This window comes from Belonocnema kinseyi, chromosome 6 (genome assembly GCF_010883055.1).
Source record: "Belonocnema kinseyi isolate 2016_QV_RU_SX_M_011 chromosome 6, B_treatae_v1, whole genome shotgun sequence".
In the NCBI taxonomy this organism is placed as follows: Eukaryota; Metazoa; Arthropoda; class Insecta; order Hymenoptera; family Cynipidae; genus Belonocnema; species Belonocnema kinseyi.
This window is the reverse complement of record NC_046662.1, coordinates 8619673-8644414: the sequence shown is the minus strand read 5'-3', so window position 1 is coordinate 8644414 and position 24742 is coordinate 8619673. Positions and strand designations below refer to the sequence as shown.

Genomic DNA, 24742 nt, shown 5'->3' with positions numbered 1-24742 from the left:
TCAACTTCAAATGCTTTTAATTTTTAATTTTTTAAATTTTCAAAACTGCAGTTTAATTATTTAAAAAAATGTTAAAATCGAATTTAGGAAATTATTTAAAAACAGTTGAAATCAAAGTTGGGAAAAATTTTTATTCTAAAAATGTTGTAAAATTCCCGGTCAAAAAAATAAATTCACTGTCATTTCCCGGTTTTCCAGCTTTACCGCTTATGATTAAACAAATAATTTGAATACAAAAAAGGAAATTTTGATTAAATTTTGATTTCAATTTTGCCCAGATTTATTCAAAATAAAAAAAAATACAATTTCAATAATAAATATTTTCTATATCTTGAGAATAATAACAAATGGAGTATTTTCTGTGGTATACACTTAATAAAAAATTTAATATTCACATAATTTATTAAATTATTCACCTCTGTATATAACAATATTTTTATCAGTCTCATAAAGTTTGACTTCGAACATTAATTCGGGTGTAGGAAGTAACTTTTTTATTTCATCGAAAATGTAAATAGCTACATTTTCAGAAGTTGATACAACATCTTTGAAGTATGGTACGTCCTTATCTAAATTCTTGTGATCCAGTCGGTCCATTATGACGTCCTTCATATAACGGGACAAATCCGTAATATTCATCACCATACCAGTAACTGGATCTACTGGACCTCTCAGGGTAACTTCAACTAATAAAACAATCATCAAGATTTCTATTTTAATATTTATAAAAATTCAAAAAAATTTCCAAAAAAATGGACTATGATTTTTTTTTAATGGAACTTTGAAAAATCAACTAAAGTATTTTTCCCTTTCAATATTTCATACGAAAAACTGAACGAAAATATTTATTTTAGGAGATCAAGAATCATATTTCTAGTGTAGATAAATTAAAAAATGAAAATTATGTTTTTTCGCATCTTCGGTTAATATTTTCCGATTTGTGTAAATATAAACTGTATTATTTTTTTAAGAGCACCTTTAAATACTTTTAGAATACTTTAGAAATTGTGTTAAAATAAAAATATATTTATATAACAAACTAAGTTAAAAAAAATAATAATTAAGTAAATATTACCAGGGTGGCGATTCGGCAGACGATTTCAAATTCCAGGTCATTTCCCGGTCAAGTTTTTCAATTTTCCCGATCGACAAAAAGTAATATTCATATTTACCGCAAAACGTAAACATTTATTTTAATTCATGACCTTCATGCTAAACATCCTTTAACACAATATAACACAACATTGCAAAACGAACAAATTTTGAAACATATATTTAAATTTTGCATGAAAAAAGTATCAATTTCTAACAAAAATAACAGATTTTCATAAAAATAGTTCAATTTTCAACCTAAGTGATGAATTTTCAAATAAAATGATGAATCTTCAACTGAAATAGTCGAGTTTTTAATCAAAAAGACAAGTTTTCAACTAAAACAATGAATATTCAACTAAAATAGTTTAATTTTCAACAACAAATTAATTTGTACTTTTTACATGTTACATTTACACATTTTTCTTATACATTTTAAAACAAAGTGATGAATTTTCAACTAATATGGTAAATATTTCATGGGAATAGTTACATTTTAAACCAGGAAGGTAAATTTTCAACAAAGATGATGAATTTTTAGCTAGTATAATTGAATGTTTAACCAAGCAGATGAATTTATACCCAAATAGGCCAATTTTAAACTACAAATTCCTTTTCATCCAAAAAGAAAAGAAGTTTTCAATAAAATAGCTCATATTTCAACCATATAAATTAATTTTCAATAAAAATAATGAATCCTTGACTAAAAAAATTAATTTTTAACAAACAAGATTATCTTTCAAGGAAGAAATTTTATGTTCCAACCAACACGATGAATTTTTAACTAAAATTCAGATATTCCAGTTAATTATTTATATATTTAACTGGAATATCTGAATGTTTAAGCGTAAGGCAGAATTTTTATATAAAAAGATTAACTTGCAAAGAAATGATACTTTTATACCAAAACAATCGATTTTTAACAAAAGATGTGAATTTTCAAAGAAATAGTTAAATTTTTGGAAAAACAATTTTTTTCATCCAAAAAAGAAAGCAGTTTTCTATAAAATAGCTCATATTTTAACCAAAGAAATTAATTTTTAATTAAAATTATGAATCTTCAACCAAACAAATTAATTCTCAACTAAAAAGTTTAACTTTCAACCAAGTAATTTTATTCTTCAACCTGCAAGATGATTTTTTAACTAAAATGATAAATATTAAACTGTAACACTTGCATTTTTTACCGAAAAGAGGAATTGAAAAAATTAAGATTAACTTGCAAAAAAATTATTTTCTACTAAAAAAATCGGTATTTAATCAAATATGTGGATTTTCAACAAAATTGTTGAATTTTTAATTAAAAAAGACACACTTTCATCCAAAAACTGATGAATTTTCAATAAAATGTTGAATCTTCAACTGGAATAGTTGAATTTTAAACCAGAAAGGCAATTGTTTGAATAAAATGAGGAACTTTTAAGAAGAATAATTAAATTTTTGACCAAAAAGATTAATTTTTAATCAAGCAGATTAATTTCTACTCAAATAGACAAATTTTCAACCAAAAAAGATAATTTTCCAACCACAATTATGCAATATTCAACTGGAATAATAGTTACGTTTTCAGTTCAAATAAATAGAAATTTTCAACCAAAGAAAAAACAAATTTTCAACAAAAAATTTTAATTTTTGGCAAAAAAATTCCTTTTCTCATAAAAAAAGACATTTTCAATAATTCTTTTAAAATGTTTTCATTAAATGATGAATCTTCCATTGAAAAATTAATTTTTAATATAATCGATTAACTTTCAATCAAGTAATTTTATTCTCCAACCTGCAAGATGATTTTTTAAATAAAATGATAAATATTAAACTGTAATACTTGCATTTTTAACCGAAAAGAGGAATTGAAAAAATGAAGATTAACTTGCAAAAAAATAATTTTCTACTAAAAAAATCGATTTTTAATCAAATATGTGGATTTTCAACAAAATTGTTGAATTTCTAATTTAAAAAGTCAAATTTTTATCCAAATTATTGAATATTCAACAAAAAAAAAGATAATTTTCAACTAGAAATGTAATAGTTGAATTTTCAGTTGAAGGAATTAATTTTCAACTTAAATGTTGAATGTTCAACTGGAATAGTTGAATTTTAAACCAGAAAGGTAATTTCTTCAAACGAAATGATGAAATTTTAAGTAGAATAATTAAATTTTTGACCAAAAAGATTAATTTTTAATCAAGCAGATTAATGTCTACCCAAATAGACAAATTTTCAACCAAAAAAGATCATTTTCCAACCACAATTATGCAATATTCAACTGGAATAATAGTTACGTTTTTAGTTCGAATAAATGAAAATTTTCAACGAAAGAAGAAACAAATTTTAAATAAAAAAGTCAAATTTTTGGCAAAAAAATTCCTTTTTATAACAAAAAGACATTTTCAATAATTTTATTAAAATGTTTTCATTAAAGGATGAATGTTTCAACAACAAAAAAATAATTTTTAGCAAAGGTGATTAACTTTCAATCAAGTAATTTTATTTTTCATCTTTAAAGATTAATTTTTAAATAAGAAGATTAACTTGCAAAAAAGATACTTTTCTACAAAAAAAATCGATTTTTAACCAAATATGTGAATTTTGAACGAAAGAGTTACATTTTTGACAAAAAAATTCTTTTTCATCCAAAAAAAAGCAGTTGTCAATCAAATAGTTCATATTTTAACCAAAGAAATTAATTTTGAATTAAAATTATGATTCTTCAACCAAACAAATTAATTCTCAACAAAAGAGTGTAACTTTCAACCAAGTAATTTTATTTTCCAACCTACAAGATGAAATATCAAATAAAATGATAAATATTTAATTGTAATACTTAGATTTTTAACTGAAAATGATTGAACAGAATTATTTTTGAACAAAAAAAGATAAATTTTCAACTAAAAATGAAATAGTTGAATTTTCAGTTGAAGGAATTAATTTACAACTAAACTGATGAATTTTCTACTAAAATGTTGAATCTTCAACTGGAATAGTTAAATTTGTTACCAAAAAAATCAATTTTCAAGCATTAGGTAGTTGTCGTGGCAAAAGTCAGATATTTGAAAAATAGTTTTTCTTTTATTTTAAAAATAAAAATATTATAACTACTGTAATTTCAAATAAAAAACATTAACTTTTATAAAAAACTATTTAAATTCACAAAAAAGGACATTAACTTTAACCATGTTTTTTGCAATTGAATTTTTTCTGACCGTCGCTTCTTACCAATTTTTGAAAAATGATTTTATTTTAATAAGTTTTTCAAAAATAACTAACTAATCTTAAAACATAATTATTTGTTTGATTTTTTTTTAAATTGTTCAAACGATTTAGAGCCATAGAAGAAGCCATAGGGGTCATAGAAAAATTACTTTCAAAATTGAAAACAGAGTTGTAGAGAATGTTTTCCCGGAAAAAATAAGCCGTCATTTATTAAAATGCAATCATTTTTCAAAAATTGGTAAGAAACGACGGTCAGAAAAGCTTCAATTGCAAAAAAAAACATAGTTAAAATTCATATTTTTTTGTGAACCTTAACATTTAAGAAAAAAAAACGTTTTTTATTTGGAATGACATTAGTTATAATATTTTGATTCTTAAAATCATAGAAAAACTATTTTTTCCAGATATCTGATTATTCTTGTTAATATTATAAACACATGCATTATTCAGGCATTTGAGGTCAGAAAAATTCGTTTTTTCCGATGTAAATTTTTTAAAATTAGGAACATCATGATAATTTTAGAAAATTCATAATTTTTTGATGAATTTTATGATTTTATGAAACAAATTTAATAAAAAAATGCATTATTCGAGTACTTATCGACGGAAAATTCGTTTTTTTTTCAATGCGAGTCCTTTTAATTGGGAACTTTATGATAATTTTAGCAACATCCATCACTATTTGATAAATTTTATTTTCTTAACAAATTCAATGAACAAATGCATTATTCGGGCATCTGTTTACGAAAAATTATTTTTTAAATTTTATGATTTTTTAAACAAATTTAATAAACAAATGCATTGCTTGAGCATTTGTCGACGGAAAAACTCGTTTTTTCAATGTCAGTTCTTTTAATTGGAAACTTTACGATAATTTCAGTAACATTCATAATTAGCTGATTAATTTTATGTTTTTGTTAAACTAATTTAATTAAAAAATGCATTTTTCTTTTTTTTTTCTTTTAGTACTTTTCATTTAGTAGTACTTACAGTTGGCCAACACAAGAGGATTTGAATACAAGGAATAAAGAAATTATCGTAAAGTTCCAAAAGAAAAGAAAGAACTTTGTAAAAAAAAACTAATTTTTCCGTTGATAAGTGCTCGAATAATGCATTTGTTTATTAAATTTATTTCATAAAACCATAAAATTCATCAACAAATTATGAGTTTTCTGAAATTATCATGAGATTCATAATTTTTAAAAATTGATATAGAAAAAAACGAATTTTTCTGACGACAAATGCCTGAATAATGCATTTGTTTATTACATTTGTTTACAATATTAACAAGAATAGTCTAAAGTCTGAAGAGAAAATTTTTTCATTAAAATATTGTTTCCATTCAAATTGCTTGCAATTAAAAAAACGTTATATTATTGAATATATATTTATTTATAAAAAAAATTTTAAACTAAATTAAAAATCAGACACTACAACTTTCTCTGAAATTTTATCAGCTTTTTCAACAACAAAAAACATCCAAATCGGTCCACCGGTTCAGCCGGAATCGTAATTTGAACCAAAAAATGTACTTTTTCCCCACTGCACGCCACCCTGATTATTTATTTAACATTTTTATTTAAGGTTGTGTAATTTTCCTTTGAAAAAATAAAGGCAGGCTTAAAATTAATCTTAACTTCGGGGACTGATTTCTCAACTTTATACGAATGATTAATTAATTTGTCAATTTTTGTGTGCAAATTTCTGTTTGGGGACATGATACGAGCGGACATTTGAACTATATTTTAATTAATTAGTTTTAAGGATATAAAAACCAAAAATGACATGAGAAAAAATTACAAAAAATTAAAATATATTACCTATGTAATTGTGTCCGTGTCCATGAAAACTATTACACTTTCCGTATATCTGTTTGTTCTCTTCATCACTTAATTGAGGACTGCGAAACATTGAAATAAAATTTGCATAATTTAAAAATGAATTAGTTATCATGACCTAAAATGTTTCAAATCTCGAACTACACACATTTTGAATTTCTAAATGCTCAAAAAAGGGAAACGAGGAGATTTTTCACGAAATAAGTGAAATAAGTTCTTTTAAACACAATCAATCTAGGCACTATATTAAATTCAATTTTAAACGTTTTAAATTCGGAATATTTCACGCCAAAATACTGTATTTTCAACCAAATAAATCAATTTTCAACCAAATAATAAAATTTTTAACCAAATAGTTGAATTTTCAACTGAAAATATTACTTTTCCATCAAGAAGATTAAGTTTCTACCAAAAATTCATATTTCCAACACATTTCAAATAGTTGAACTTTGCTAAAAAAAAAATGCTCAGTTACAAAAAATTTCAACCCACAAGTCCGAATTTTCTACAAAAACAGTTAAATCTTCCTGAAAATATGATTTTCAAGAAAAAAGTTAATTTTTTATCAAAATAGTTCAATTTTCAACCAAGAAAGAAGTAATTTTTACAAAACAGGTAAATTTTAAGAAGAAAATATGAATTTTTAAAAAAGTTCATGTTTAACCCAATAGTTGAATTTTCAACCCAAAAGGACGAATTTTCATTCAGAAAATATGCGTTTTCAACCAAAAAATTAATTGGTAACCAAATGATTGAATTTTCATGTCAAAAAGACGAATTTTCTATGAAAGAATTGAATTTTCAACCTTAGAATATGAATTCACCATCAACAAATTGAATTTTCAGCGAAATAGTTAAATTTCCAGTTAAGAAAATTTATTTTTTAAACAAAAATAAAAAGAATTGTTAAGCAAATAGTTGAATTTTGAACTAAAGATGAGAAATTACAATCAAAAACATTTTAAAAAACTTAATTTCCAAACCAAAAAAAATTTTCAACGATCTAGTTAAATATTCGACAAAGTAAATTAATATTTTCAAAAATAGTTTAATTTCCAAGTAAACAGATAAACTTTCAACCAAAAAATAGAATTTTTCAAACCAAAGCTTTAATAATAATATTTTCAATTAAATGAAATGTTAACAAACATTTTTTAACTGAACATACATGTTACATAGTTAAATTTACAACCAAGAATTTGGATTTTCTTAAAATTATTTCAAGCCAAAAAGATGAATTTTATGTACAACAGTTAAATTTTTAACCCGAGAATATGAATTAACAACAATCAAGTTTATTTGCAATCAAGCAGTTGAATTTTCAACAAAATAGTTCAAATTTTAGTTGAGAAAATTACTTTATAATCAAGAAGAAGACGAATTTTTGACTAAAATGATGCAACTTCAACCTAAAAATGATTTTAAATGAATTTTTAAATAAGAAGAGAAATTTACAATAAAAAATGGAATAGTTATGTAAATTGTCAGATAACACAATTAATGAAAAAAAAAATTTTTAACCAAATGATTCAATTTTCAACTATGGAGAATTTACATTTATAATAAAAAATGCAATAATTAAATTTTCATTTGCAACAATTAATTTTAAAAAAGGGTTTTTAACAATATAGTTAAATTTTCTATTCCATGTATAATTAAATGTTTAAATGTTAAACAAAAATTGCAATAATTATATTTTCAATGAAATAAAATTAGGTTTCTAACAAAAAAGGGATTTTTTAACAAAATAGTTCAATTTTCAACCAAGGAAATGAATTTTCAACTAAAGCCACTAATTTTCAACCAAAAAATGAATTTTTAACGAAGTAGTTCAAATATCAACCAAACAGTAGCTGATTTTTCAAAAATGAAACAAATAAAAAAGTCAAAAACAAAAGAATGAAGTTTCATCTATTGTAGTGATTTTTTGTAAAAAAAGACGAATCTTCAACATACTAGATAAATTTTTTAACAAGAAGAGAAATTTACAATAAAAAGTAGAATAGTTAAACTTTCAGTTAAAAAAAAAAATTATTTTCTACAAAAAAATACGAATTTTGAATAAACTACATGAATTTTAAATCAAATTGTTGAATTTTTAACCAAAGAAGAGAAATTTACAACAAACAGTGTAATAATTATATAAATTATCAGAAAAAAAATGACTTAAAAAAAAATTTTATTCTTAAATTCATAGAAAACAACTACCATAAAAATGAATTTTCTACAAAAACTACGATTTTTCAGAAAGTACACAGATTTTCAAACAAATAGTTTAATTTCTAAATAAAAAATATAAATTTTCAAACGAAATAGTTGGAGTTTCTCCCAAAAATATATATTTACAACCAGAAACAGAGTGTTTAAATTTTCTGTTAAAAATCTGATTCTTAACAAAAAAAGAAAAGAATTTTGAACAAAAAAAGTTCAATTTTATACTTTAATTGTCACATTTTTAGTTAAACAAATTGATTTTCAAGAAAGTAGTTAGATTTTTAACTAGAGATTAATTCTCAGTTAATATTATGATTTTTCAACTAAAAAAATAATTTTTTGACAAAAAGGTTAACTTTAAACCAAGTACTTTAATTTTTATTCAATGTTTAATTATATGTTTTAATGTTAAACCAAAATTGGAATAATTATATTTTCAATTAAATAAAAATAGGTTTCTAACCAAAAAAAGGCACTTTTATTAAAAATATTTACATTTTCATCTAAGGAGATAAATTATCAACTAAAGCCATTAATTTTCAACAACAAAATTAATTTTTAACTGAGTAGTTCAAATTTCAACCAAATAGTAAATTTTTTAAAAATTAAACAAATTTCAAAAACAAAAGAATGAATTTTCATCTACGAAGACGATTTTTTGCCAAAAAAGATGAAACTTGAACATACTACATGAATTTTTAAATAACAAGAGAAATTTACAATGAAAAATGGAATAGTTAAACTTTCAGTTTAAAAAAATAATTAATTTTCTACAAAAAAAAAAAACAAATTTTCAATGAAATACATGAATTTTAAATTAAATTCTTGAATTTTGAACAAAAGAAATTTCCAACAAAAACTGGAATAGTTATGTAACTTGGCAGATAAAACAATTAATAAAAAAAAAGAATTTTCAACCAAACAATACGAATTCTGAACAAACTACATTAATTTTGAATCAAATTATTTAATTTTAAACTATAGAAAAGATACAATGCAATAGTTAAATTTGGGGTTTTAAAAATTAATTTAAAAAAAGTTTTCAACTATATGGTTAAATTTCCTATTTAATGTTTAATTAAATATTTAAATGTTAAACAAAAATTGGAATAATTATATTTCCAATTAAGTAAAATTAAGTTCCTAACAAAACAAAAGAATTTTTAACAAAATAGTTCAATTTTCAATCAAGGAAGTAAATTTTCAACTAAAAAATTAATTTGTAAGAAAGGAGTACGACTTGCAACTCAGCAGTTTAATTTCCAATCACAACAAATTATTTTTCAGCCAAAAAGATTAATTTTCGACCAAAAAAGACCAATTTTTATCCCAAAAAATGCATGAATTTTTCTTCAAATTGTTTGTTTTTCACAATATAAATAATATAAATTTGTAACTCACCTGTGTAAGCGATGAGCTGACGATATGTGCTCTTTTCTGGTTAAATATGCAATTCGTTGAGCCATTATTATTTGTGAAATGAACCGATAGTTACCAGTGCAGCAAGTGCAGTTGCGATACCAACAGGTGCTAGCTTTACAAATAATTTTTCTTTATCCCCAATCATTAATTAAAAATCAGATTATAGAGTACAACTAAATAAATACCTTGATATTCGATCTGTATGAATCATATCAGATATCAGCACGTAACATAATTCTTGATTACACCTGTTTAATGTTTTTTATTCACAATTATTCACGATCTTCGAAAGGATCTGACAAGATTCACTTCACTCACGCACGGTTAAACTTCGACTAGTCTCGGCTAATTTCGCTAGATATCGGTCCTTCTCGTACACTCTCGTAAATTTTCGTAGACTGGCGAGTGCATCGTGGAATGTGTCACTCATGTCACTCATTCCTGTCATTTATACTCTATAATCAATGATATATGACATATCATTCGATATGCATACCACAAAAAAGATATTCTAAATATCCGAAAAAGCGTTTTAATATTTTATAATAAAAGAACAATAATCTTATGTTTTACTTCGATAAGTTGTGTGCTTTTTCTATTGCGAATGTGTGACTCCGAAAGGCTATGCCGGTGACGCCCTTTTTTGTTTAAATTTAATCGGATTTCGTTGAATATAGAAGATTGTGTACACTAAAATACGAAAAGAAGTTTCACATTCAATTAGTGAGTGCATTTATAAACTCCAAACATGGATAGCAAAGGACGAAAAGTCATTGTTTGTGACAACGGAACGGGGGTAAGGTTATGTTTAAAATATTACGATTGTCACAATATTACACTAGAAGATTTATTTTTTCGTCTTTTTCTTTTTCTATCTTTTATATCAGTCTTGTAATAACTAAATGGTAAATATTAGGGTTATCGGACGTCCTGATTTATCAGGACATGTCCTGATTTCTTATCGCTGTTCTGAGTTTTGTGCTGTCCTGATTTGTCATGTTCATATAAGAAAATTCAATTCAATTTTAAAACATTGACATGTTTGGAATTTCAATAATATTTAAAAAGAAACGAAAACATCAAATCGTCTAAAAAAATCAAAGTTCTGATTAGTATTAAGACTTTTTAAATATTTTTTAAGACTTTTTTTATTTTTTAAAGACTTTTTTATTAAGACTATTAAGATTGTACTAATTTATTTAAATCAAAGTGTGACCTAGAAAAAGTTATTTGTATCATTTATAAAATTAAATAATCAACATACAATTATATTATTTTGATGAAAATTCAACAATTTTGTTAAATACAAAAAATTCGATCTTTTTTATTAAAAATTCAATTATTTAGTCGAATATAAAATTGTGGTCTAAAATTCAAATTTACGGTCTGAAAATTCATCTTTGGCATGAAAATTCCACATTTTTTTTCTTTATTGACTGAAAAATCTTCCTTGGTTGAAAATTCGCCATTTTGGTTTAAAAACTCATATTTTCTCGTAGAAATTATATATTTTTTGGTTAAAAATGCCACCACTTGGTTGAAATTTAATGTTTGAAAATTAATTTCTTAACTAAGGATTCAACTAATCAATTTTTGGTTGAAAAATTATCTTTTGTAGTTGAAAGTTCGTGTATTTTATTCAAAATTAATTTCTTTGGTTAAAAATGTAATTATTTTGTTGAAATTCCTTTTTCTTTGTTCAAAATTAATGTTTGGACTGAAAATAGAACTATTTCATTTTTTGTTGAAAATTTTCCTTTTTTAAATTTGAAATTGATGTATTTTATTGAAAATTCGTCTTTTTGGTAGAAAATTAATCTTCATGGTTGAATATTAATCTTTTTGGCCAAAAATTCATCTATTTAATTCAAAATTCATTTTTGTTATTGAAGATTCATTATTATAGTCGAAAATTCATCTTTTGTGGAGAATATTAATTTTCTGGGTGAAAATGCATCTTTTTCTTGATATCTTCGGTTTGAAAAAATGCAACTGTTTTCTAGAAAATTCGCCTTTTTGGTTTCGAAATTCATCTATTTTAGAAGTTTAATTATTTTGGCTGAAAATTCAACAGCTTGGTTAAAAACTAATCTTTTTTTATCCAAAATTTTCAATTATTTTTTTGAAAATTCGTCTTTTTGAGTTGAAAATTAAACTATTTGGTTGAATATGAATTTTTTTCTTGAACATTCATATTTTCGGTTTAAAAATTAAATCGTTTTGTGGAAAATTACCTTTTTTTCATGAAAATTCTACATTATAAATAATTTTTTTTTTTTATTTCCTGAAAAATAATTCTCGGTTGAAAATTCGAAATATTTTTAGTTGAAATATCAGCTATGACATTTTTTGTTGAAAATTCAGCTTCTTAGTTGAAAGTGGAATTACTTTGTTGAAAATGAATTTTTTTGTTAGTGATTCATCATTTTAATTCAAAAACCTTTCTTTTTTTTGAAAATTTAAATATTTTGTTAAAAAACACTTTTTTAATTGATTAAAAATTAATTTTTTAAATAAAAAATTGCCTATTTAATTTTTCGTGGAAAAGTGATCTTTTTAAGTTTAAAATTCATATATTTTCTTGGAAATCCGTGTTTTTTTTGTAGAAAATTAATCTTTATGGTGTCAAACTCATCTTTTTGGTCGAAAATTTAACTGTTTTTTTTCGAAATTCATTTGATTTATTTAAAATTCATAATTATAGTTAAAAATTCATTTATTTCGATATAAATTCAATTTTTTTTTAATTTCGTATTTTTGTGGTAGAATAATAATCTCCTTAGTGACAAATTAATATTTTGGTTGACAATTCATTTCCTGGTTAAAAATATAATTCTATCATTGAAATTTTTTTATTTGATCATTTATCTTTATAGATTGAAATTGATCTATTTTTTTCAAATTTCTTCTTTTGTGATAGAATATTAATCTCATTAGTGAAAAATTAATATTTTGGGTGACAATACATTTCTTGGTTAAAAATTGAATTCTATTGTTGTAATTTTTTTTATTTGAACATTTATCTTTATAGGTTGAAATTTATCTATTTTCTTCAAAAGTCGTTTTTTTCTCTCCTTTTTTCTCTTTGTTTGAAAATATAACTGTTTCGTTTAAAATTTGTCTTCTTGAGTACAAAACTAATCACCTTCGTTGAAAATTCATCTTTTTTTTATGTTGAACATTAATTTTGTTGGGAATGATGTTTTTATTGAAAATTTAATTTTTTTATAGAAAATCCTTTTTTTGGGTTTAAAATCCAACAATTTGGATGAATTTTTTTCTTGACTAAATAAACTTTCTTGGTTCTGTAGGTCGTTTTTGGTTAGAAATTCAGCTATTTGGTTCAAAATTTATCTTTTTTTTATTGAAAGTGAACTTTATTATTGAAAATTCATATTTTTGGAGAAAAAAAAACTAATTTCTAAGGTATAAAATTCATCTTTTTGGATTGAATTCTTAACAGTTTAGCTGAAAATTCAACTAATTTGTGGAAAATGAATTTTTTTAGTTGAAAATTAATTTTTTTAAATAGAAAATTCGTCTTCTTGGTTTGAAAATTCAATAACTGGGTGGATTTTTTTCTTGCCAAAAATATCTTTCTCCATTTTTTAGGTATTTGAAGGTTGTAAATTCAACTGTTTAGTTGAAATATATAATTTTTTTCTGGTTAAAAATGAAACTATTTTGTTGAAAATAAAGTTTTGTTTTTAAATTCCATTATTTTGCTTGGAAGTTCAACTATTTCGTTGTAAATGCAACTATTTTATTGAAAAATATTTGTTTTTCTTTTAAAAATGTGACTAAATGGTTTAAGTTTGAACTTTTTTGGTTTAAAATTAAAGTTCTTTCTACAGATTCATCTTTTTTTATGTTAAAACTTCAACTAGAATATTTTCTCGAAAATACAATATACTTCGATTTGAAATCTTAGGAATACGGTATCCACCTTATATTTTTTTAAAGAATTGATTCTCCTGTTATTCCTCTATTTTCGTTTATTTTTAATTTTTTTATTACAGAATTTCTCATGAACAAAGTATTTTTTTTCAGTTTGTAAAATGTGGATATGCAGGTGCAAATTTCCCAGCTCACATATTTCCTTCTATAGTTGGCCGACCCATTATCAGAGCTACTAATAAAATTGGGGATATTGATGTAAAGGTATGTCAATTAATTATTTTTTACAAATAATAAGTTATTTTGATTCTAGCAATGCGTCATTGTTTGTTGTGCAACGCTATTAAAGATCGTGTAAAAAAATAGAAGGAATATTATTAATGTAAGTTTTTTTGAATGATTTGGAATTGTATTTATTTGGATGATCCTTTTTTTCGTTAAGGATTAAAATCAAGTAAGTAAGACGAGGACTTGTAGGTATAGGGGGTGGCGATTTGATCGGGAATTTAATTTGAAAATCGTGAATTTATTTCTGATCGCAGAAAAGTTCAAGTTTTCATTAATTTAACCATTTTAGTCAATTTAGAAAAATGATTTCTATCTTATCTACAGTCGCAGATTTGTCAGATTATCTGAGTTTACTCTAATTAAATCATAATTTATGATTGGATTTTTATTATTTTCAATTATAAGAAAAATCTTTTGCAATTTTTTTCTCTGTTGGATTTTTTTCGCTGACTTAACTTTGATCATCGAATTGATGATTTTTCAAACATGAAAAAACAATCATTTTTTCATCAAGCAAAAATTGATTTATCACGTTTTATTTGCTCGCTCCTAATTTATCTTGACTTGGAACAGGGAATTTTTGACATGGAACGGGAATTATTTCAAAGAATTATAATTCGGATTTAGAAAAATTGAATGAGAAAAAAAACTTTGTTCCAATTCAGAATTTGACACAATTTGAAAGTTCTCTCTTCCAAATTTTAGACAAAGAAAGTCCTTCTACTGAAAATGTTCATTTTTGGTTGAAAATTGATGCGTTCTCGTTCAAAATTAAACAATTTGGATAAAAAAATTTCTTTTTTTAATTAAAAATTCTACTATTTCGTTGAAAATCTACATATTTTGTGAAAAATCAATTTTTCTGTAGAAAAGAATGATTTTTTTGTACAAGTTAATCGTCCGGATTAAAAATTCTCCTTTTCGGTTAAAAATTCAAGTATTCCAGTTTAATATTTATGATTATAATTGAAAATTCATCTTTTAGGTTAAAATTGCTTGGTTGACAGTTAAACTCTTTTGTTAAGAATTATTTTTTTGATTGAAGATTTCTAATTTGAATTGAAAAATTCATCTTTAGTTAAGACAGTAACTACTTTGTTGAAAATCAATTTTTTAAACTAAAAATTTAAATATTCCAGTCGAAAATTTTACTATTTTGCTAAAAATCTGTTTTTTGTTTGTTTGTTAAGAATTATATTTTTAACAGAAAATTTAGCCGTTCTATTTTTGGCGGAAAATATATCTATTTTGAATGAAAATTCAACTATTTGGTTGAAAATTCATCTTTATTATTGAAAATTATTCAGTTTAGTTGAAAATTAATTCCTTCTACTGAAAATTTGAATGTTCATTTTTGGTTGAAAATTGATGTTTTCTCGTTCGAAATTCAACAATTTGGATCAAAATATTCCTTTTTTAAATTAAAAATTCGACTATTTCTTTGAAAATCAACATATTTTGTGAAAATTCAACTTTTTTGGTTAAAAAGTATGATTTTATTATTTTTTGTTGCCAATTCGTCACTTTGCTTAAAAATCCATCTCTTCGGTTGAACATTCATTAAAAAAAATTTAATTATTCAATTTTTGTTTGAAAAATGGTCCTTTTTAGTAGATAATTCGTCTTTTTGGTATAAATTAATCTTCTTGGTTCAAAACGAATCTTTTTAATAAAATATTTAATTATTCTAGTTAAAGATTCGTCTTTCTGTTTTTTTTTTTTAATACTATTTTTTTATATTTAGTTTTTTTTGTTGAATTTAATTTTTTGAACTATAAATTTAACTTATTCCAAATAAAAATTCCATAATTGTAGTTAAGAATTCATCTGTTTCTTAAAAAATTAATTTTTTAAACTTGAAATTTAATTATTTAAGTTTTGGTTGAAAATTTTTTTTTAGTAAGAATTAATTTTGTTTTTTGAAAGTTCAACTATTTCACTTGAAGATTCATTGTTTTAGTTTAAAATTGTGTTTGGTTTAAAATTAAATTTTTTCAACTAAAAATATTGCTATTCCATTTGTGGTTGAAAATCATTTAACAAAATTCAAAAATTCAACTATTAGGTTGAAGATTGATCTTTTTACTTAAAAATTATACTATTTCGTCAAAAATTCACGTGTTTGCTGATTTTTTTTTGTAAAAAATTAATCTTTTTTTAAATTAATCTTCTTGTTTAAAAATGCATCTTTGTGCTTGAAAATTCAAGAGTTCCAGTTAAATTCAAAAATTTGGATGAAATTTGTTTTTTAATTGAAAGTTCAACTATTTCGTTGAAAATCCACATATTTTGTTAAAAATAGATTTCTTTTTGTAGAAAAGGAATTTTTTGCCGAAAATTTAACTATTTTGTTGAAGATTTGTTTGTTTTTTTGGTCGAAAATGATTATTTATTTGAATTGCAAATTTAACTATTATTCCAGTTGAATATTTCGCAATTTTAGTTAAAAATTCATCTTTCTTTAACATTCATTTCTTGAGAAAAATTTGATTATTCAATTTTTGGTTGAAAATTGATCTTTTTTAGTTGAAAAATCATCTCTTTGGCCAAAAACTCATTTATTTTAGTTAACGATTCATCATTTTATTTAAAAATTAATCTTTCTTGCTTAAAATTCAAATATTCCAGTTAAAGATTTACAATTCTTGAAAATTCTTCACTTTGTTTGAAAATGTAAGTATTTTTTTGAAAGTCCTTTTTTTTTATGGAAAGTAATTTTTTAAACTGAAAATATAACTTATTCCAATTAAATATTCTACAGTTTTAGTTGAAAATTTATCTTTTTGTTTAAACATGATTTTTTTTTAACCAAAAATTCAATTATTTATTTGAAGATACATTTTTTTAATTGAAAACTCATCTTTTTAGATTTAAAATGAACTATCACAGTTAAAAATTCACCATTTTATTTGAAAATGCATAAGTTATGTTGAAAATTGAACTATTTTCTTGAAAATTCGTTTCCTTTTTTGTTTAAAATCAATTTTTTCAACTAAAAATTTAACTATTCCATTTTCTGTTAACAATTAATATTTTTAGTCGAAAATTTAAGTATTTGTTTAAAAATTTATTTATTTGCCTGGGAATTTGAAATTGTCCGCCGAATCGCCACCCCGATATTCTAAGAAATTGCTGCAAATTTTATGAAAAATTTTATTTACCTAATTTTTGATGAAAAAATTTTCTCTTCTGCAATAATCGGTTAATTAGAAGCTTCAAAGTGCAAAACTGGAGAATTCATGCATGTAATTGCCCATATAAGAGAAAATATACTGCTTAATACTTTTGTACGCCGTAGAACTTGTACTTGTGTCTGTATTAATTCTATGAATTTTGTAATACATGTTTCAGGGTGCTCATTAGGAATTTAAGTATTTTAATTTTGCAAACGATTTCTCTTGATTTTGTTACTTTTGGTGAATAGATAATGCAAGATCACACACTTTCCCCTATCTCTTGATTTTCCCCTTTTTAAAAGAATTCCACTTTTTCCCCCTCTTTTCGAGAAACGATCCCTTATCTCGTTTTTCTATTTAATACAATTATTTTTTATTGAGCTAATTCTTTTTGGCTGTATATAATAGTAGTTGTGTACCAATAAATTTAATTTTCAGCCAAAAATGTAAAATATTACATTTTTGGTTGAAATTTTTTTGTTTCTGTTATTGAAAATTTAACTATCCCATTTTTGGTTCAAAATTTATCTTTCCTATTTGAAAATTAAGCTTACACTTTTAATTTAAAGAATTTTTAAATGCTTTCCTAAATACTTAAGCAAATAAAAAAAAGCCTTTGATGTTAAAAAATTGGGATAAAAAACATTTTTATTTAATATATAAGTTAATTTTTTTAAATTTATCTGTACTTTAAGTAATAAAAAGTGAACAAAAAGGATTTGACAAAGCTACTTAAAATTAATTCAAAAGTTAAGAATTTTCAGATTTTAAGGTTAAAACTTAAAAGGTTTCAACTTGAAAGTCATAGTCATTAAAAAAATCTGAACGTGTGAGAAAGTTTATAAACTATTTTTAACTTAAAAATAACTTTATAATAATATATCCTTAATTAAAGGATTTTATTAAATTAAAAATATTCTTTCAGTCTAAAATATTCCATTTTTAACCCATTCAATCTGAAATTTTTAATTAAAAAAAATTAATTATTAAATATTTAGCAATATTTGAATTTTTATTTACAAGTAAATCGGAACTAAATGTTTAAAAGTAAAGAATCTTTAACTAAATTGTTTGCAATAGGAAGCCTGGAATTGTTAAAATTTCGAAGAGCCTTTAAACTTTGGACGTTACAAATTTAATTGTTGTATTTGAAAAATGCTTAATTTATAAGTGAAATTTTGATGTATAATTTACAAATGAACATTTGTAGAAAAAATATTAGTGATTTTAAGAGATGTTTAGGAGTTTTAGAAAGATTAAAAATTATCATGCAAATTTGAGAAAGTTTTCTTAAAATCTTCCAGAATCTTTTTTGAAAATTTGGTTTAAATCTTTGAAAAACATTATTTTGTTTTATATTAAGCTATCATTTCAAGTTTTTCATTAAGTTTGAATCTTTTCAAAACTTCTACATATCTCTTAAAATTACTCAAACTTCGCCTACAAATAATACGTATTCAATTGTTATTTATACATCCAATTTGTAAAGAAAATGTCTAAAATTTGCAGGATTTTTTGAAAATTGTAGAGAAAATTTTATTAATTTTGACAGATATTTAGAAGTTCTGAAAAAATCTCCAAAATCATTTTAAATTAAAAACTTTAAAACAACTTCTAGATTCCTGAAGATTTTAAAATACAATATTGAGACTTTTCAATGATGCTTAAACTATTTCAAAAGAAAATAATTGAATTTCTAATGTAAGAAGTGTTCAGTTAAAAAATTTTCAATTTTTCAATATTTAATGTTTCTAGCTTAAAATTCCGTAATATTATACAATTTTGAACATTTTAAAGTTCATTGATTGATTTTTTAATTTAGAGCATTGAAAATGATAACGTGGATTTATATTTTTTTATATTGAAAAATGTTAGTACCTTCAATTTTATACACGTAAATTATTAGGCATTTGAATGATAACATTTTTTAATTCAAAACTTTAAAATTTCAATTTTAAAAGTTCAAAATTTAACAGTTCCACTTTGAGTTGCTTTCATTTGCAGATCAGCTTTTATTACCTCAAGTGGAAAATTTTTTAACTTTAGATTTCCATTTTTTAAATTTTATTGACCATGAAAAATGTTTGCAAACCGGCAAATGACCGGGAATTTATTTCGTCCTTTTCGGTTAAAAATTCAACTCTTTTGGTAGAAATGTTATCTTTTTTGGTTGAAAATTTACCTGTTTGCTTGATAATTCAACTATTTTGTTGAAACTCGGTTTTTTCTCTTGAGAATCAACTTTTCCAACTGAGAATTTAAATACTTGATATAAAGTTGAACCATTTTGTTGAAAATTAATGTTTTTGGTTAAACATTGATCTCTTTAATTCGAAACTTAAGTATTTTGTTGAAAATTCTTTCTTTTTAATTGGAAATTCATCTTTCTGGTTTGAAAATTTATCTCTTTTGATACAAACTTAACATTTTTTGTTTTTAATGTAAACTATTTGATTAAAATTGATCGGCTGAAAATTTTTTTTTTTTTATTGAAAATTTAACTGTTCCATTTTTGGTTCAAAATTTCTCTTTTCTATTTGAAAATTCAACTACTTTATTGAATGTTCAAGTACTTTATTAAGATTGGATTTTTTCGGTTGAAGATTCATAATTTTATTTGAAAATTCATCTCTTTAGTTGGAAATTTATTTTACATAAAGTTGAACTATTTTGTTGTTAATTAATGTTTTTGGTTTAAAATTGATATCTTTAATTAGATATTTAAGTATTTTGATGAAATTTCCTTTGTTTTTGTAGTTGGAAATTCGTCTTTTTTGTTTGAAAATTTATCTCTTTTGATACAAATTAAGTTTTTTTATGTTTTTAATACAGGTATTTGATTAAAATTGATCGGTTCTGTTGGAGGATTTTACTATTTTGTTGAGAATTTGTTCTTTTTATTTGACTCAAAATTAATTTTCTTAATTCAAAATTTTACTATTGGATTTTTCGTTGAAAGATACTCCCTTTAGGTTGAAAATTAAATTATGTTTGAAAATTATTATTTTTTATCGGTATTAATTTTTTTGGTAGAAAGTTTTGAATATAAATTCCGTTCTTTTGGCTGAAAATTGATATATTTTTTTAACAGTCATTTTTATTGTTTGAAAGTTAAGTTTTTCGTTGATAATTCAACTTTTTTTCTTGAAAGTTCAACTTTGGGTTTTTGCAAAGTTTAATCATTTTATTTATTTATTTTTTATTTGACAATTCAACCATTTGGTTGAAAATTAATCCTTGTAGGTTAAAATTTCATCTATTTGTTAAAAAATTTAACTATTTTGTTAAAAAGTCGCATTTATTCGTCAAAAATCAGTTGAAAAATTTGTCTTTTTGGATAGAAAATTATTCGTTTTTCTGTAAGAAAGTCATCCTTATTGATTGAATATAAAATATTGTTGAAAATTCAAATGTGCTTCCGAACAGTTCGTCTTTTTTACTTGAAAATCCAACTGTTTTGTTAAACATTCGGCTTTTAGCATGAAAACTAAGTAATTAATTTTAAATGTTGTTCTTTCTTGACTGAAAAATCTTCCTTGATAAAAAATTTAACTGTTTTGTTGAAAATTCTTCTTTTAGTAGAAAATTAATCTTGTTGGTTGAAAATTGATATTTTTTTTATTTGAAAACTCAACTATTTGTTTTGAAATTCGTCTTCTAGTAGATAATTAATCTTCTTCGTGGATAATTTATATATTTCAGTTGAAAATTCAATTGTTTGGTTTAAAATTCATGTAATTTGTTGGAAATTTTTCTTTTGATAGAAAATTATTCTTTCTGGTGACAAAATTAATTCCTATAGGTGGAAAATTCAACTATTTTGTTGAAACTTAATTTATTTGGTTTATTTATTTAACTTTTTTAGTTGAAAATTCAACTTTTTTGTAACAAATTTGTCGCTTCTCATGAAAAATTCGTCTTTTTTATAAATAACTGGACTTTCTTGGGTGAAAATTAATTTTTTGGTAGAAAATTAATCTTCTTTGTTGAAAATTTATCTTCTTTAGTTAAAAACTCAACTATTTGTTTAAAAATTCGTCTTCTGGTAAAGAATTAATCTTCGTGAATAATTGATAATTGATGAAAATAATGATATAAAAAATTAATGTACATTATTTTTTCACCAAAAGAAACAAAATTAGGAAATAGCGTTTGCAAAATTCAAAAATTCATATATCTAATAGGCACACTAATACATGAGTATTTTCAGCTTTAATAAATGATTAGAATATCTTGTACGCCTCACTTTTTATTATTATGAAGGAGCACGTTCAATGTTTTATGTGAATTATTTTTCATTCTCTTAAAACTTAAAGTTTGATTTCATGTTGGTATTTTTTTAAACTCTGAATTTTAATTTTCCGTGGGTGACAGCAAATAATTCTGAAAATTATCTGAAGCAGCAATATGCTTAAGGTGAAATTTGAATTCTTCAATATCACGCACTTTTAATTTTTTCAAACCCATAGGACTGTAGAAAACACAAACAATTTCTCAATGTGTATAGGTTTATTCTAATTGAAAAATGTTATTGTTTCACGTAATCTAATTAGAAAAATATATTTTCAGCAAGAGCATAACGTTCGTGTAAGTCAAATTTTTTGAAATTCATCAGTGTGTTTTTGGTTTTCCCTAAGAATAAAATTTGACTAAAACATCGAGAATGTTTTTACGCACGTCCTCTAACTGAAAAACGGTCTGATGTGAATTTGAATATTAACTTTCCTTCAGAAAAAATAGGTTGTAAAATATTTTTATGTGATTCGTCTTATAAATAATATAATGTTTAAGTTATTCTTATATCAATTTATTAACAAAAATTCTTGGATTATTTCGGGTGCTACATACATCAAGAAGAAATGTAGTCACTCAATAAATATTATTTATTTGTTTCTTTATTGCAAATAAGATAAAAGCTATGTGTTTTAAACAAATAATTTCGATGATAATTATATTATTATTTGTACGTGTGGCGTGTGCATAATTGTGTATAATAATTTTTTTTATGTTTATGTGCTTGCATTTTCTCTCGTAGGATGTGCTTAACATGCCTGTAAGTTTCTTGCACTTTTGTGACTAGTACATATTTTTATTATTAATGCCTGTAAGGACAGCAAAGATGTCTAAAATTATAGTTGAAAATTAAGAATACAATTTTTAAATATATTGAAATAATTTCAGGGTGGGCACTGGACCGGACATTTACCGAGATTTTTTTACAGTTTTTAAGAAAAAAAGAAAGGTTTTTGATGGTTTAAAAATTGATCACTAGGGATTAGTTGAAATATTTTTTAACAAATTCGTCAATTTAGGGGTCATCCACAAATTACTTAAGCTGTTATTCTGAAATCATATTAAATGCTTTAAAAAAAACTAAGGGAAACTGAGGCGATTTTTTACGCAAAATGGGAAATAAATTATTTTAATTATCATTAACATTACTTTTATATCAAAAACTAAATTGTTGAAAACTAAATTGTTGAAAATCGTCTTTTTGGTTTCAAAATTAATTTCTCCTTTTTGTAGAAAATTCATCTCTTTTAGTAGAAATTTAATATTTAATTATTAAAAATGCCAAATTTTGCTTGAAAATTATTCAATATCAATTATTACATTTTTCGAGGAGAATTCATCATTTTTGGTTTACAATTTTATTATATGGTTCAGAATTCATTTTCTTAGTTCAATATTAAACTATTTTGTTGATTTTTTTTCCTGTTTGAAAACTTATGTTTTTTTAATTGAAAATTCAACTGTTTGGCTTTAAATTGATGTATTTTGCTGAAAATTCCACTATTTAGTCAGAAGTTGATGTAATTTGTTAAAAATTCGTCTTTTTGGTTGAATTCAGCTGTTTTTGATTGAAAAATTTAAGTTTTTTTTGGTTGGAATATCAGCTATTACATTTTTCGTTGAGAATTCATCTTTTTGCTGAAAAAAATCAATTAATTTGGTTCTAATTGGTTAAAAATGTTTTTTTTTTTTGGTCAAAGATTTGATTATTTTATTTACAATTTTATTTCTTAAGTTTAAATTAAAATATTTTTTATTTTTATTTTTTTTTAATTTACAATTTTATTTTTACAAAATTTAACTACTTTGATCAAAATTTGTTTTGATTTAAAACTAAAATCTTTTTTTTCTAAGATCAACAATTATATTATTACATTAAAACATAAATTTAGCTTAAAAATAACTTTTTTTGTAGAAAATTAATGAAGAAAATTTCACTTTTACTAAATTTGAGTTATATTTAGGGCACCAGATTATTGATCAAATGATGATGAGAATAAGAAAAGCCATTTAATTAACTGATTTTCGTCAGAAAAGACTTTTTACCAAGAAATGATCAGACAAATTTTTTATTTCGTATAAAACGCTCATCCTGAATTTGAATCTATTGCTAGTGATATTATGTGTTTTTGACATTAAAAATGTTTTTTGTGTCTATACTTACATAACGAAGGTAAAGAAAATTACATTGGATTTTTTTTTAAGTTGGATTGAAATTTGAACTTTGATTAATTATTGCACCTAGCTTGGAAAAGTACTAAACCATTTTTGATTGAAATATTATATTCAACCAACTAAATATTTTTATTCGAAAACACCATGTTATGAGCTGTTTTTGAATAAAATATCGTACATCACTCATGGGTTAGAAAGGTACTCACGTGGAGCTCAATGTTCGCAAGGATTCGTAATATACTATTATGTTTAAAAACCTTTTTTTTTTCATGTTTTAATTTTGTTTTATTTTTTAGTATTCAACTAAATGCAGTATTTTTTATAATCACTATGCAATCACAAAAACGAAAATTCTTTCGTTTCTATTTTTTCAATAGAGTTTAATTTTAATACATATTAGATTTTTGAATTGACACGTATCTTTGCAAAAATATATTTTTATATCCCTCAACAGGATTTAATGGTCGGTGATGAGGCTAGTAAACTCCGGTCCATGTTAGAAATCAGCTATCCCATGCAAAATGGCATTGTCAGGTAGGTATTTCAAATTTCGACTTGTTCATTTTGAAGATAAAACTAACTGTATTTTTTAATGGGATTTAACAGAAACTGGGAAGACATGTGTCATGTCTGGGATTACACCTTTGGGGAAGAAAAGATGAATATTAATCCTAGGGAATGTAAAATCTTGCTCACTGAACCGCCCATGAATCCTACTACAAATCGAGAAAAGATGATTGAGGTAAGATTTCTAATTTTTCTTCTTAAATTCAAAATCATTTCAGGCTTCTCAGGGATCACAGTCACTCCCCATATTCTTGAGGGGAAATTTATAGAGGGGAAGTGAGGGAAAATGAGAAGAGCGGTGTAGGGGAAATGAGGGGAGGGGTGCATGGGAAGTGATAGGAATTAAAGGGATGGGTGGTAGGAGAGGGGAAGTACTGGAAATGAGAAAAGGGGAATTAGAGAAAATAACTGGTAAGGAAGTGGGGGAAATGAGGGTGGTGTGGGAAATTTAGGGGAAATAATAAGAGGGGAAGTAGAGGTGGTGAATGGATTGTTGGTGAGGCGATGGGACATTATGGGTGGGAAAAGAAGTGTGGGGAGGGGAACTAGGGAATTGAAGAGAAATGG

General features: G+C 23.7%; 2 protein-coding genes across 4 annotated transcripts in view; one reads left to right on the top strand and one right to left on the bottom strand.

The window, feature by feature from the left end:
- Positions 1-261: 261 nt before the first annotated feature.
- The window catches only part of LOC117174325 (6-pyruvoyl tetrahydrobiopterin synthase), a 56923-nt gene continuing 32442 nt past the window's right edge, over positions 262-24742 (bottom strand). The window contains exons 2-5 of one of the 2 annotated variants that reach the window (XM_033363340.1): positions 9965-10234; positions 9759-9887; positions 6126-6205; positions 262-686 (exon numbers count right to left, since the gene is read on the bottom strand). In XM_033363340.1, the coding sequence (XP_033219231.1) occupies positions 409-686; positions 6126-6205; positions 9759-9887; positions 9965-9990 (513 nt within the window). In that variant the 5' untranslated portion in view covers positions 9991-10234 and the 3' untranslated portion in view covers positions 262-408. Of the gene's footprint in view, positions 687-6125; positions 6206-9758; positions 9892-9964; positions 10235-24742 lie in introns of those variants that run through there. The other variant, XM_033363341.1, reaches the window with a different exon arrangement.
- LOC117174322 (actin-related protein 2) overlaps positions 10206-24742 on the top strand; it is a 37195-nt gene continuing 22658 nt past the window's right edge. The window contains exons 1-5 of one of the 2 annotated variants that reach the window (XM_033363337.1): positions 10206-10575; positions 13830-13940; positions 21710-21727; positions 24063-24142; positions 24215-24350. In XM_033363337.1, coding sequence (XP_033219228.1) covers positions 10528-10575; positions 13830-13940; positions 21710-21727; positions 24063-24142; positions 24215-24350 — 393 coding nt within the window. In that variant the 5' untranslated portion in view covers positions 10206-10527. The remainder of the gene's footprint in view (positions 10576-13829; positions 13941-21709; positions 21728-24062; positions 24143-24214; positions 24351-24742) is intronic. The other variant, XM_033363338.1, reaches the window with a different exon arrangement.